The 15,380-nt window shown below is 42.5% G+C and overlaps 1 protein-coding gene across 1 annotated transcript; it reads right to left on the bottom strand.

Moving 5' to 3' along the window:
• Positions 1–643: 643 nt before the first annotated feature.
• On the bottom strand, positions 644–10,071 carry LOC122913351 (zinc finger protein OZF-like). Its single transcript, XM_044260102.1, is given in 5 exon segments — positions 644–799; positions 801–1,654; positions 1,657–2,064; positions 3,415–3,541; positions 9,934–10,071. Coding segments are annotated over 5 exon segments (1,683 nt in total).
• Between the last annotated feature and the right edge of the window lie 5,309 nt (positions 10,072–15,380).

Here is a 15,380-nt window from a genome sequence, read left to right as displayed (position 1 = left end):
TGCTTTCTGCAAGTATATTTATTTACATACTTAAAATTTTTCATAATGCTGCTTACTATGTCACAACTACAGGAAATGACAACCCTCATAAAATGATAACCATAAAAGAGGATACCTCAGATTCATTCAAGTATAGAATTTTTTCCTCAGTGTCAAGTCTCTGATATCAGTGTAGCTGGATTTCATGCCAACAACATCCTCACAGTCAATTCAGACACACACAGATGTTCTCTCCTATTCATTCCCTCTGGCTACATTCAGTTGACATATATGGAGGAAGGTATTTTCTCCTGTTTGGAATTCTACCCAGTACCATTTTCTCTCTCTCTCTCTTTAAAATTTATTTGACAGAAAGGCAGTGAGAGAGGGAACACAAGCAGGGGAAGTGGGAGAGGGAGAAGCATGGCACCTGATACGGGGCTCGATCCCAGGACCTCGGGATCATGACCTGAGCCAAAGGCAGACACTTAATGACTGAGCCTCCCAGGCTCCCCCCAGTACCATTCCCTTATAAGCAATGAGGTGTGAGTCTGGGGTTGGGGGAGTTGTGTCCCCATCTGTAGTCTTAAGGTTTCACTTCTATGTAAACTCTGGTATAATCAGTTATTCACTTTCAATGACAGCTTCTGGATATTTCCTTCATTCATGATTTCTCTCCCCTGTGAGTTTTCTGATGTAAAATGAGGCTGAATTTGTGGGAGAAAGTTTTCCAACACTGACTGCATCCATAAGGTGTGACTCCTGTGTGAGTTCTCTGATGTATAGTAAGATGTGACTTCTGGGCGAAAGATTTCTGACATTTCACTGCATCCATACGGTTTCTCTCCTGTATGGATTCTCTGATGAATAATAAGGCTAAACTTGTGAGAGAAAGTTTTCCCACACTGAAGGCATTCATAAGGTTTCTCTCCCGAGTGAATTCTCTGATGAATAAGGAGATAGGATTTCCAGCTGGAGGCTTTGTGGCATTCACTGCATTCATAAGGCTTCTCTCCGGTGTGAGACCTCTGATGAATAGTAAAGTGTGACTTTTGGGTGAAAGCTTTCTGACACTGACTGCATTCATAAGGTTTCTCACCCGTATGTGTTCTTTGGTGTAGGATGAGGCTAAACTTGATGGAGAACGTTTTTCCACATTCACTGCATCCGTAGGGTTTCTCTCCTGTATGTGTTCTCCAGTGAGTACTGAGGAGTGGCTTTACACTAAAGCCTTTTCCGCATTCACTGCAATGATAAGGTTTCTCTCCTGTGTGTGTTCTCTGATGTCTAATGAGCTCAGATCTCTGGATGAAGGCTTTTCCACCTGTAAGGTTTTTCCCCTGTGTGAGTTTTTTATGTAAAATGAGGCTAAACTTAAGGGGGAATGTTTTCCCACATTCATCACAGCCATAGGATTTCTCTCCCGTGTGAGATCTCTGATGAATAATGAGCTGTGACTTGTTGCTGAAGCTTTTCTCACACTCACCACATCTGTAGGGCTTCTCTCCTGTATGAGTCCTTTGATGTGCAATGAGTTGTGACTTATCGCTGAAGCTTTTCTGACATATACAACATTCAAACTGTTTCTCTCCTGTGTGAGTTCTCTGATGTTTATTAAGGCATGACTTATCAGTAATAGCTTTCCCACATTTATTGCATCCATACATTTCTCTCCATGGGTTCTCTGGTGTAAAATGAGATGGGATTTCCGTCTGAAGGCTTTCTCACACCTGCTGCAACCATAGGGTTTCTCTCCGGTGTGTGTTCGCTGATGCTTAATGAGGTCTGACTTCTGGGAAAAGACTTTCCCACAGTCACAGCAGTTACACTGTTTCTCTCCTGTTTGAGTTTTCCAGTGTTTAATAAGCTGTGGCTTATGGCTGAAAACCTTTAAGTGCTTATTATATTCATTGTATTTTTCTCCAGTATGAATTTTCTCATGCTTAGCATAAAGAAATATTTCATCATAGCCATCATATCCATTAAATTCAACTTCATTTCTTGCATAGCTTGTATTCTGAATAATGTACTCTATGTTAGATTTCAAATGTTTCCCAAGTATGTCAAATGTACGGGATCTTTGTGCTAAAGGGACATCAAAGTTTAGGCTCAGAGACAATAGTTTTCTAAATGCATTATTTTTGTGGTGACTCGTCTAAGGCTAAACTTAACTCGTCCATTGTTCTAAGGTTGCCTTGATTTTCTTGGTGCCTGTCTGTATGACAATCAACTTGCCAGGTGTCTTCTATAAAGGAGAGCCACAATGACCATGAACTAGAAGGAATGGAATTCCATAACAAAGGATGAAGAGTAAATGAGGCTGGGGATACAGTGAAAGTCTGAGATATTTCTAAGTGGCAGGAGGAAAAAAATGGAAGAAACTATAGAATGTGGAGACGAGGGACAATTTATGAATGCTGAGTGTGTTAGAAAAGAGAGCTATAACCATGGGGATGGATAGGAGAAGGCAGATAAACTGAGGATGCCAGGGAGAAAGATTAGGAGAACAAGTTCCAAGATGAATAGAATGGGATTAGATTCACATACATAAAAAAGAAATGTATTTTATTTTTTTGAGAACTCCTTTTTTTTTTTTTTTTTTAAGTAGGCTCCATGCCCAACATGGGGCTTGAACTTACAGGCCTAAACACAATCTACCGAATGAGTCAGCCACGCACTCCCAGAAATGTGTTCTTTTAAAGTTGAAGCAAAAGAATCCCAATATGGAAAGATTAAAAAGTGGAGTCAAGCAGAGCCTAGGTGGCTCAGTCGGTTAAGTGTCCGACTCTTGATCTCAGCGCAGATCTTGATCTCAGGGTTGTGAATGGAAGCCCTGTGTTGGGTTCTACCCTGGGCATGGAGCCTACTATTTAAAAAAATTAAAAAAAAAGTGGAAACAGTATTAATGTATGTGGGAACTTATGTCCCCCATGCTGTCACACTCAGAGCTTAAAAATGTCAAGATTTCTCCAAACAATAGATGCCTCCCTGTTTCTGACCAAACAGGGCTTTACTTCTATTTATGCCACAGGGTTGGTTTTTCACTCACTTGGATGAGTCTGACTCTGGATTTCTTCCTCTGTTATCCATTGTGTTCCACGTTCCAACTGGTAGAATGCATCTGCTTTGGTAACTTGATACCCTACTCAAGGAAAATGATAGTGGATCCATGGACCCAAATACTTAGACAATAGTACCTCTGAAAAATGGGGAAGGTTATATTGAAGGGCCTGAACAATTGGATCTTAGCCAAATAAAGACCTTTAACTGGGAGTGAAAGAAAAGCACTCTGTTGGAGGCCAAAAGGTACTAAAATCTATGATGTATGAAACTCGAGTTCAAAACAGTAAGGTACTTAAAAGGCTGCACACATTTCATCACTGAGAAAGGAAAGGCAATTGATTGCCTACATTACCCTGGGAAAGCTCTGCTTACCCACTGATACTAGGTTGCTATAATTTTCCAACATCACATCTTGATACAGGATTTTCTGAACAGGGTCCAGTAGCTGCCACTCCTCCCACGTGAGAACCACAGCTACATCCTTGAATGACAGTGATCCCTGAAACAGAACATTCCTATTCATTCCTAAAGGGATTATCACTGGTTAATACTTGAAATATAATAATTTTCCTATGGTTAGTCATTTGACTGCTTTCTGTATAATTAGTGTTGCATTATACTTTGAAGGAAAAACTAATTTTTTTATTTAAAATATCCTTTGTGCTTTTTTTTTTTTTTGCTTTACTAGTTTCTTTTTTTTTAATTTTTAAATTTTTTTTATTTTTTATAAACATATATTTTTATCCCCAGGGGTAAGGTCTGTGAATCGCCAGGTTATCCTTTGTGCTTCTAATCATTCATTGTGTACATGTTCACTCTTTCACAAAAGAGAAACAGAACATCCTCAAATTTCACAATCCAGGAACCATCTACAATCTGTGTGAATGCACCTATAGTCAGACACTGGACTAGATACTCCTTTTTATATAAGATTCTCTCCTACCTTGAAGGAACATACTAGCTTGCAGAGAGAAGAATGTAAGTACATGAGAGTACATTTACATACATTTACATAGGGCAGGAAACAAACATATACCATGTGGGCACCAGTGGGGAGGAGAAAAAACACAACAGCTGAACTTCAGAGAGGGAAATGGAATTCAAGAAAGAAGTAACATGAATGATAGCACAATGAAAGCCATGAGCATTTTAAACACTGCAAATAGATTTTTTCCGAAGTTGTGAAATCATGACTGAATTTAGAGCAGGTAGAGTGCATGAATAAGCACTCAAAAATTTTTTCACTTACTATTTTTGTTACTTAAATGTTGATAGGGATAGACTTCCAAGGTACTGGGTTAAGTGTACTTAGTAAGTTATAGAAAAGTACATAAACTATGACCTCAATTATGACTGTGAGTATTAGGTTCTGTGGTAAAGGGTTGACTTAGCAGGCCTGGGTTGCCCAAGCTCTGCACACTCCAAGGAAAGGCCTGTCTTCAGGAGAACCGGCCCTTGACTTGGTCCTGGAGATAACCTCTGAAGCACTGTAATATCCAGCCTGCTACAGGTGTTTTCACATTCCCAAGGCCTTGGGTGCTCTTCCAGTTTGAATTTTGGAGACTGAATAGCTGAGGTCAGTCATGTATGCTGAATGCCTGTGTTGACTGACTCCCAATAAAGCCCTGGACACCAAGGTGCACGTGAACTTCCCTGGATGGCAACACTTCCCACCTGTGTTGCCACCTTGTTACACACTTATCGCTGGGAGAATGAAATGCTATTCGAGCCACTCTGCTGGGTGAGGACAACTGGAAACTGGTGCCTGGTCTCTCCTGACTCTACTCTGTGTCTTTTGCCTTTGTTGATTTTAATATGTATCTTTTCAGTATAATCATCTGTAACTGTAAAAGCTTTTTTTGAGTTCTTTTAGAGAATCATTGAAACTGAGGGTGGCCCAAGGATCCACAACTCAAATATATACAAATTCATAGACACATATGTAAATGCTGACAGAGGAAGTCAAAAGGCTACACCTAAGTTTTTGTATAGTTTATTCTGAGGATGGTGAAAAAGGATTAATGGGGAACTTAAGTGCTTAGCTCTAGAAACTTCTGTACTATTTGAAATTTCGACACAGAACACTTTAAGCTTTACTAATGCAATTGGAATTTAAAAAATTTTAATTTGGGGGGAATTTTTTTAAAATAGAAGAAATGGATTATGAACTGAGATTATGAAGGAAATATTCTAAGACTTTGCTAATAGATGTAACTTGGAAGTGCTCACTAATATAAATTGGGGTTTCTCAACCTCAACCCTACTGATATTTTGGGCTGGATAACTTTTCACAGTGAAGGCCTGTATTGTGTGTTGTGGGATGTTTAGTAGCATCCCTGGCCTCTATTTACTAGATACTGTTAGCAGTTATGATAATAAAAAATATCTCTGGACACTGTCGAATGTCCCCTGGGCAGATAAAAATCATCCCGAATGGAAAACCACTGATTTAAAGAAAAAACAATTTTGAGGGCTGTTGGTGGAAGAACAAATGATGATGGTCTTAGAATACATCCATTTTTCTTGATAATCTAGGTGTTATCCCCGGATAAAGTCAGAGCTCCAGGAGCCTGGGACTTGAGCTACACTGTTTTGAAACCCTAAAGCACTCTGATCACTGAGTTTGGCTTTGATATAACACCACGGGCTTTTCTGGTGATGGCTGAGAAATAACCAGAGGGAATATACCACTTTATTGGTGGTTTGCTATAGAGGGAAATGAGCATTGAACAGTCTCACTAATAACCTACCAGAAACATTTCTTCCTACTTACATGACAGGAATGATCTACTTTTCTGAGGAGCTTTCTCCTTAAGGCAAATCGCCAATGAGTTTTTATTGATGGCCAGGTGGGAGATGATTGTATTTCCCAAGGATGACCACAACAGTATGTCCCATTCCAAAACCTTCTGCAATATGATCTTGTCACTCTCCCATCAAGAGGTGGAGCCTGTTCCCCTCCCCTTGAATCTAGTTTGTCTTAGGGACTTGCTTGTAACAAAAATGATGCAGTAGAATAATGTCTGAAGCTAAGGCAGAAAAGGCCTGTAATTTCAGTCCGGTTCTCTTAGAATCTAGCATCATGCTGTGAGAAGCCCAAGCCACAAAGGGAAGCCATGCATAAATACTCGTCAGGCACCTCAGCTGTCTAGTTTTTGAGTCACGTCATCTTGGAAAACAGAAATAGGAAAAAAGAAGCCTTCAGATGATTCCAGTCCCCAACCTTTGAGTCTTCCCAGCTGAGGTTTCAGACATCATGGTGAGGAGAAAAACTGTGCAAGAAAGGATTAACACAGCAATGTGCATTGTCCACACCCTGCACAAGCCAAAGAAAGGTTTGGTGCTTACCTGTTGATAGGAACTAACCTCTAAGCCCTAGAAATAGCTTTACCTGAGAGCCTTGGGCTACACCAGATAATTCGTACTATCAGTGTGGCTTATGGTGGGAGACTTGGGGCACACCATGGCAGCTTACTTCTGAAAGGGCTGGTGACTTAAATCAGCCATTCATATAGTCAGTGTTGCCTATGTCTCCAACCCAAATAAAAACCCTATAAACAAAGAGTTGAGTGAGCTTCCCTGATTAGCGATACTCAAAATGTGTTGTTACAAGTCACTGCTGGGAAAATCCAACACTGTTCACAGTGATTCCACCCAGAAAGAATAAGTGAAAGTTTCTGCCTGGTATCTCCTGGATTGGGCCTTATGTACCTTTTTGCTTTTGCTTAGTAAACTGTAATTGTGAGTATAACAATGTTTCTGAGTACTCTTGATAAGTTCTACCAAATCATTGAACCCGAGGGTGGTCTTGGGAACCCACGAACATGTAAGATACCACCTTAGGGCCCTGTCTTACTTCCTGACCCACTGAATCTCCATGAGAATGACAAAAAATAAATGCAGGGGTACCTGGGCGGCTCAGTTGTTGTGTCTGCCTTCTGCTCGGGTCATGATCCCAGGGTCCTGGGATCGAGCCCCACATTGGGCTCCCTGGTCAGCAAGAAGTCTGTTTGCCTTCTCCCACTTCCCCTGCTTGTGTTCCCTCTCACTGTGTCTGTCAAAAAAATTAATAAAATCTTAAAAAAAATAAAAATAAATGCATACCACCAACCTCAGGGTGATCTGATAGGCAGCAATAGGTAAGTGGGATGTGGAACAGTAAACACAAGTTTGTTGCTCAATTTTATTAACTATTTAGAACCTTGTGGGTTGGGGCACCTGGGTGGCTTAGTGGGTTAAGCCTCTGCCTTTGGCTCAGGTCATGGTCTCAGGGTCCTCGAGCCCCACACTGGACTCTCTGCTCAGCAGGGAGCCTGCTTCTCCCTCTCTCTCTGCCTGCCTCTCTGCCTACCTGTGATCTCTCTGTCAAATAAATAAAATCTTAAAAAAAAAATCTTTTGGGTTATAATTTATGTTCTACTTAAAATAATTTGTATAAACATATGATTTACATATTCTCTTTGCAATTTGGCTGTGAAGTTGATCCTTTGTTAATTTTTTTCCCCAAATTTTGACATCTATCTCTCTATGCTGTATCTGGTATAAAGTAGTCCTCATAAATATTGAATAAATATATTTTTTTAATATGTGTATTATTAAGCCTTCTCAAACCCACGTGAAGTCCTAGTGGAAAATAAATATACAAATAAACTCACTTGAGACATTTTCTGGAGTCCTTATATATACCATCAGAAAATCTAATATCTGCTCTGTTGTTGATTCTGGGCTCTATTCTGAAGCTCTAGTTCAAGGTCTCTGGATAAGGATGCAGTGCTGATCTTCGTACCTTCACTTTTTTCCTCATAGGAACTATTTTATCCCAGGAAGCCAGGACCTGGAGATTACAGAAATTGTATGAGTCTAACAGATTTTTATGAGTTGTTTGAGTCCTTATTTGTATGTCTATGTGTATTTTAGATACACACAAATGCATATATATATATCTAAAATTATGTTTTCCTTAAGTGGTAGGTTAATATGATAGTTTAAGGAAAAAAGTAATGTGTATTACCTGATGACTTATTTTTCAATAAACATGATTATTTTATAAGAAGAAACAAAGCTGTCATTAAATTATGTAATTTTACCAAAACTGTACTCAAAACTAAATCTGCACTTAGAGAAAGACCATTACAAAGAAATAGGGGGGAAATGTCCAGTGAGAAATTTTTAAAAGCCTAAAAAATCCAGAGAAACAGGTATAAATACTGGGATACTGCTTGCTAACCTGTCTTGGGTATACACTGTGTGATCTTTAAGTGTATATGCACTTAGCACAGTTTATTTTTTGTTTTTGTTTAACAAATGGGAAAAGAGTCTCAGGGTGAGAAATTTGCTCAAGTTTACATGGTCAAGTGGCAGAATATGGATAAAAACCTTAGGTCTGCCCAAATCCAAAGTCCATGTTCTTTTCTCTGAGTTAAACTTACCTGCAGGTGTTCTAACTGCTTACCTAGAAAACCTACAAGAATCAATTAGTAATTACATTAGAAATAAGAGTTCAGTAAAGAAAGGAAAGATTTTTTAAAATTAGCTTTTATATCTACCTGAAAATAGAAAATAAAATAACCTATTATTGGAGACCCTCAAAGACAAGAAAGGAAGCTGCCCCAAGCACTGAACTCCCTAGAAGCTACCCCATTCACTGACCACCCCCAAAGATCAATCACTGATCCCTCACTCCAAGTACATCCCAAACACCAACTTAAGCAAAGGACATCAAAAGCACGCAACTAGGGGCACCTGGGTGGCTCAGTGGCTCAGTGGGTTAAGTGGGTCCTGGAATCAAGCACCAAGTTGGGCTCTCAACCAAAAAAACTGCTTCTACCTCTCCCTTTGTGATCTCTCTAATTGCACTCAAATCTCTCTCAAATAAATAAATATAATATAAAATCTTAAAAAAAAAAACCAACCCACACACTAAACTATGTACCAAAAGATGTCTCAATCACTGAACCCCAGCTTCCAAACACCATGAATATTCCCACCATGGACACTGGTATTAGTAAACCTTCCCAGGGACGTCCTGATAAGTGACATGTTCCAAGGATTCTTCAGTCACTGACCTCCAAGAATGCTCAAATTGCTGACATGTCCCTCAAGGCCGTCCTAAGGACTAATCTTCCCCATAATTCCTTTTCAGGCACTGACACCCTCAAAGACACCCACATTCCTGAGTTCCTTCATGAACACCCCAAACACTGACCTCCCATCATTCGTCCTCAATCAGTGACCTTACCTGAAAGATGCCCCTATCACTGACCTCTCCCAAGCGCATCCAAATCACTGACCCACTGTCTCGGTAATGCCACTATCTGATTTGCCTCCAAGACCGTCCCAGTCACTGAACTTCCCTACAAAGCAATTCCCCAAGCCCTAATATCTCCCTGACCATCCCCAGGCCTGCACCATTTCTGACTGCCCTGCTCCCTCAATCACAGAATGCATCTCCCATCCCATAACGGCTTACTTCTTGCACGGACAACCCAAGCCTCCCCTACCGTTAACTCCAAATCTCCACAAACCTCGCTCAACCTCATTCCGCTGCCAGAAGGCGAAACTGAGACCTCTTAATAGAGCCTTCGTGCACTAGTTGGGTGGGTGGAAAGAGCCACGGCCCATCACTTCAGCTATTGTTCCACCTCACAAAGTTAAGTTTAACGTCTGCGGCATCCCAGGCTACAGTCGGCCAAACCACCACCCCGGAGGCGTTCTACAAAGATTCCGCTCCGCCTCTGGTCTTTTAGATAAAGACCTTGTGAAACAGATTATGGCGGCTCCCAGTTGGCCAATTTATAAGGGAAGATTATAAATCTTCCCGGTCGTACAACTCGTTTTTCTGCCGGAGAGAACAGTACTAGTCCGCTTACGTCAGTTGTGAGCGACACAAACGGCGGTGTGCATGCTCCCGTTTCTATGGATGCTGAAGGCGCACCAAGGCCAACGGTCGGTCGCCTCCGCTTTGCGGGCGGTGGGTGCCAAGCAGCGAAACTTTACAGCGGGCGTGGCCATCTTGAAATAGGGGGACATGTCCATACAAGAAAGGGAGCCGTCCTTCAAGGAGTGGAAACCATTGGAGCAACCTTAGGGAGTGCTCATAGAGAACGGTATCGAGTTTCGAGAAGCCAATGTAGTACGACAAAGGCAGTAGGCACAGAGTAAACTAATTTAGTTTAAGGAAAGTTGTCTTCTTGCTAGGCTTGGTGGTGGTAGTTAGGTGACATCTTTTTATGATAGTCACATTGTGACCAACAAAGAATAACCAGACGCCAAAGAAGAAATAAGCCATTAAAGATGTTATCACCAGTCCTTACTCAACAAGGCATTACAAGAATAAGACCACAAGCTCCTGGTCAGTTCTAAAGAAAAATTGTTGGTGGAGGCCCACATTGGCAAATCAGGACCCCTCTCACTCTTGAGAGCTTTCCCTATATCTTTACTTAATAAAACTCTTTATCACTTTACTCACTTTCCTTTGTGAGGTTCATTCTTTGACCCTGTGAGACAAGAACTTCATTCTCCTGCTTCAGTCAGGCCCTTCACTTGTGTATCAGCAGGCCATATGCTTGGCAGATGACTGCTAATACACAACTTGGAGGGCAGAGATAAAGGAAGTTTCCAAAGAAGTTTTTAGAAGTTAAAGGAGACTTACAGGGTCCTGGAGGTCAGGATAATGTTGAGCTAAGTTTGCTCTTACCAACGTATTAACATTGAGGCAGTTGAGTTCCTAGAGGAAGGTCACTCTGCCTGTTTCAAGGCTTATCAATGGATGTAAGATTTAAGGAAATTTAATTTTTTTCTTTTGCCTTTGTGACCCATATCAAAAATTATTGATGATGGACCTAAATATTACCCTCGCTTCACCCATGGGGGAAAAAAGGCGAAGTCTTTCAGAATGCCTATTTCTTCACTATCTCATGAATCTTTTAATCTTTGCCCATATTAGGGGTGAACAGAAATCTTATCTCATGTGCACCTGGGTGGCACAGTTGGTCAGTTGTCCAACTCTTGGTTTCAGTTTCACTCTTGGTCCAACTCTTGGTTTCAGATATGCTTTCCCTCTCCCTCTGGCCCTCCCCTCTTAAATAAATAAAATCTTGTTTTTAAAAAGATTTTATTTATTTATTTGACAGAGAGTGCACGCACAAGCATGGGCAGCAGCAGGCAGAGGGAGAGGTAGAAGTAGGCACAATCCTGCGGACTCAATCCCAGGACCCTGGAATCACGACCCAAGCTGAAGGCAGATGCTCAATGGACTAAGCCACCCAGGTGTCCCTGAAATAAATATTTAAATAAATATCTTATTTTATTCTTTAATTTTATAAGTTGCTGGTTTACTTCCATCACCCCCGCCCCCGGATTTTAAGTTGTTATCTTTTTCTTAATCATACTGTGGGTATTTATAACTATTATTCTACCCTCATTCTCCTATATTGGCAGACACCCTAGTTTGGGGTTATTTTAAATATAGGTGCTATGGGGCGCCTGGGTGGCTCAGTGGGTTAAGCCGCTGCCTTCGGCTCAGGTCATGATCTCAGGGTCCTGGGATCGAGTCCTGCATCGGGCTCTCTGCTCAGCGGGGAGCCTGCTTCCTCCTCTCTCTCTGCCTGCCTCTCTGCCTACTTGTAATCTCTCTCTGTCAAATAAATAAATAAAATCTTTAAAAAAATATATAGGTGCTATGAATTTTCTTGTGTTAGTCTTCCTAAGGATGAGTTAGTTCTTGAACCTAGGTGAGGTTCGGTGGGCTGAAGTCCGGAGCTGATGACCAAGAAAGAATTCTTGAGACATCTTTGGTGCAAAATGGTGGTTTATTAAAGCAGGGGGACAGGACCCCCGGGCAGGGAAGAGTTGCTGCCCCGAGGTTGTGAGGGATGGCAGGTTATATAACCTGTGGTTGGGGGAAGGTGAGGGGAAGGGAGGTTTCAGCGGAGTTTTCATATGCTAAAGAGGGCCTACAAGGTGCCAGGATGTCCCATGCCTATCGGAGGCCTTGCCCTTGCTGCTGGATCCATGTTGTCTTTAGACCAGTCATTAACATTAAGATAGTTGGGAGACTTTTTGGTGGGGTGTCACAATCCTGCTATCAATCGCCTTTGTTAGTGAGCTTTAGGACATTTGTAAGCCAAGGGAGACTCCTGTCTAGCAGGATTGTGAGCTCTGCAAGTTAACTATTTGCTTATTGTTCATGGCAGTCAGGGCTGCCTGAGGGATGCTACACATATGACAGAGGGGGAGCGGATGGAGAGGGGGGTGAAGGCGCCAGCTTTTGCTTTGTCTTCAGCCACCCTCGTGCTCCCTCATCAAGGACATATCATTTCAGTGGGTTTTTTTGTTATTTTGTTTTAAAGATTCTATTTGACAGAGAGCACAAGCAGGCAGAGGGAAAGTGAGAAGCAGGCTCTCTGCTGAGCAGGGAGTCTGATGCAGAGCTTGATCCCACCTGCAATCATGACCAGAACCAACTGAGCCACCCAGGTACCCCTCACTGTTTTTGAGTAAACCATAGGGTGGTTTTAATTAATTTATTTACGTTATCTGTACACATAACATGGGGATTGAACACACAACCCAGAGATCAGGAGTTGCACACTCTTCTGACTGAGCCAGCCAGGCACCCTGTAGTGAGTGTGAACCTTTAATTAATAAATGCAATAAATAAACAAATAAAAATGGAGTAGGCCTCCCCTACTCCAACTAAACGTAAACAGGTAAAAAAACAAGCTTAGCCCAAATGTGCGTGTAGCGATAAGATTAGCGCGGAGTAATAAGTTGTAAATATTTTGACCAGTGAAATGATGTTGCAAAAACATGTTTACGATGTATGTGTGTGTGATGTGCCAGCACGAGAAAAACAAGTGATGTAATGTGAAGGAGACGTAGCACAGTATATAAAGAGGCATCGGGTTGGACTGAGGCGAAGCGAGTTCCCTGTCAGAAGAATATCATCGCCCCTGGTACCGACGCTCCGACAGCTTCGTTGCCGACCACTCGCTGGACCTCAGTCTTTTTTTTTTTTTGGACCTCAGTCTTGACCTCTGCAGTGATCTCTCTGTCTAGATTGTGAGGCGATGTCTCCTTCTCCATGGCAACATCAGCGGACTGGCGTGCCTCGATAGCGGTGCGAACCTCGTCCCAATATAGATCAAGTGAGTTACATCGCATACGTGTCTCTCTCTCTCTCTCTATGTTGCGACCCCTTGGCGGGACGCAGGGGTTTTGCTCGCATCACACCCCCATGGTTCTGTTTTATTTTGCAGTTCTCTTAAGCTTAAGAGTTACTTTTTTTAAAGATTTTGATAGGTTTAATATGGGTATACTAACAGTGGATTTTTAACTTGGGGGCTTTATCCATAAATTTATCATAAAGGAAACTTCAGAGCAACTTTTCCTGCAAATACAGGTCTCTACACGCTGGGATTTATTTTTCCTCATCTTCCAGGAGTTATATGTTAATTTCGGTGGGATTAGATTTGGTGTTTACATTATGATGACTATGTAAATACCATTTATAGTTTAGCCATGTAGTGTACTATGATTATTTTTCATTTCTTGTACAATTTTTAATTCTCCCTGGAGTTTTCTTATTTATTCCTCCCAGAAATTCTGGCCCTTGGTTCTCAGAAAACCCTGCCCTTGGCACTGGATCCAGATGAGAGCCCGCTACCACGTGTGAGTAACTTGCCACCTGGACATCGGCTTGGGACTGCTTTCCTCACCTTGCTGGGCAGTGTGTCTCCCCGCCACCTCTCCAAAAGGAAGCTTAGTTTCTCCCAGTCCTTGTTTTTCACTTCCTTGGATGGCATTATCACTCTCACTCTACCGTGAGAGCTTCTCCAGATATTTTGTTGTCCTCAAAAATCTTCCTCTTGGCCTCCATATCCAGTCTGTAGCGTTCCCAGGGTATTTGTCCTTTAGCCTTTATGTTTGCTCTTTTTCCTCTGCTGAAAGGCTTTTTAATTTTTGTACGGATACCTAACTTCTAAGATGGCTGCGCCCTCTGTGTTTTCCCAATTATTCTTCGTGCGTAGGGATTTACTTTTCTCGCCAGCCCGCTGAAGCGGACTAGCCTACCCCATGTTTACCTTGTGTAAATTCAAGCTTCTGACCTCGTAGGATTTTAGGTGCGAGAAATGGGAGTATTTTCGGTAGGTTTTTACTGTTCCGAGCCTTACCTGGCTCTTCCGGCCAAAACGGCCACTTCGCCTTGTGTACGTCAATTACTGAAGGATGGCCGCCTGGGGGACCGGTGGCCAGATGAGCGCAGACGTACTGACTCCAGGAAAAGCCGGAAGTCCAGGCTCTGCAGAAACGTCTCTGGCCCTCGTCAGCCGCCGTCGCTGGCGTGGAGTCCGGGCAGGGGTGCGGCGGGAGTATTCGCGGAAGTGCAGCCTGTGGGATGTTGCGGTGGGGGTCCCTAGAAAATCAGGTGTGTGTATGTTTCGGTTTGTGGAGCGGGATGAGAGGACCGAGGTGTCTGTGGCTTCCCGGGTGGGTGGAGGCGTGGGGTCCGTTGGGGAGCGGAAGCAAGTGGGAGCCCGTGAGGGGCTGTCTGTGCTGAAGGATTGTGGAGTCGGTGCTGAAGGATTGTGGGGGTCAGTGATTACAGGTGTGTGGAGATCCCCGTTTCCGCGTCCGTGGTCAGGGTTTGGTTTCTGTCTGTAGCGCCCGGTGACTGAAGACTAGGGAGGGGTGTGTTTTGTCAGTGAAAGTGCTTTCCGCTTCGGATTCGGGTTTTACCGTGCGGCTCAAAGACGAGCTGGGGCGCACGGTCAGCGATCCCTGGTGTGTCGGGATTATTCCGGAGGTCGGGGAGGTCCAGGTGTGTTGGCTCTTGAGAGGTTTGTGACGGCTGAGGCAAGTTGGTGGGTGGGTTGAGGTCCCAAGGTTTCTTTCCCTCCAGTCCAAGCCCCTAGTTTGCTTTTGACTTTACACATCTTCTCTCGACCCCGCAGTTATGAGAGCTTTGTTGGAGAGAGAGGATTAAAGATTACCCAAGTGGTTTCTACTAAAGATGAGGGTTTTGCCCTTTCTGCAGATTTACTCTGGACGTGTTTGCACACCCACTTGGAAATGTTTCTTTAAAAATCTTCTGTTACAGTATATGCTGTCAGGAGGCAAATCTGTGCCATTTTGACTGGAATCAATCTCTCCATTCATCTAGGTAGAATTAAAGATGTTTATGTTTAAGTAATCTCTACACCCCTTGTGGGGCTCAAACTCATAACATTGATATCAAGAGTAGCATGCTTCACTGACTAAGCCAGCCAGGTGCCCCTAGATAGAATTTAAATACTTAAATATTCAGTTAATTACCTTTGAAAGCAGATTATGATTCT

Source organism: Neovison vison, chromosome 7 (genome assembly GCF_020171115.1).
Source record: "Neovison vison isolate M4711 chromosome 7, ASM_NN_V1, whole genome shotgun sequence".
In the NCBI taxonomy this organism is placed as follows: domain Eukaryota; kingdom Metazoa; phylum Chordata; class Mammalia; order Carnivora; family Mustelidae; genus Neogale; species Neogale vison.
The sequence above is the reverse complement of the archived record's forward strand: the minus strand, read 5'-3'. Positions and strand labels throughout refer to the sequence as shown.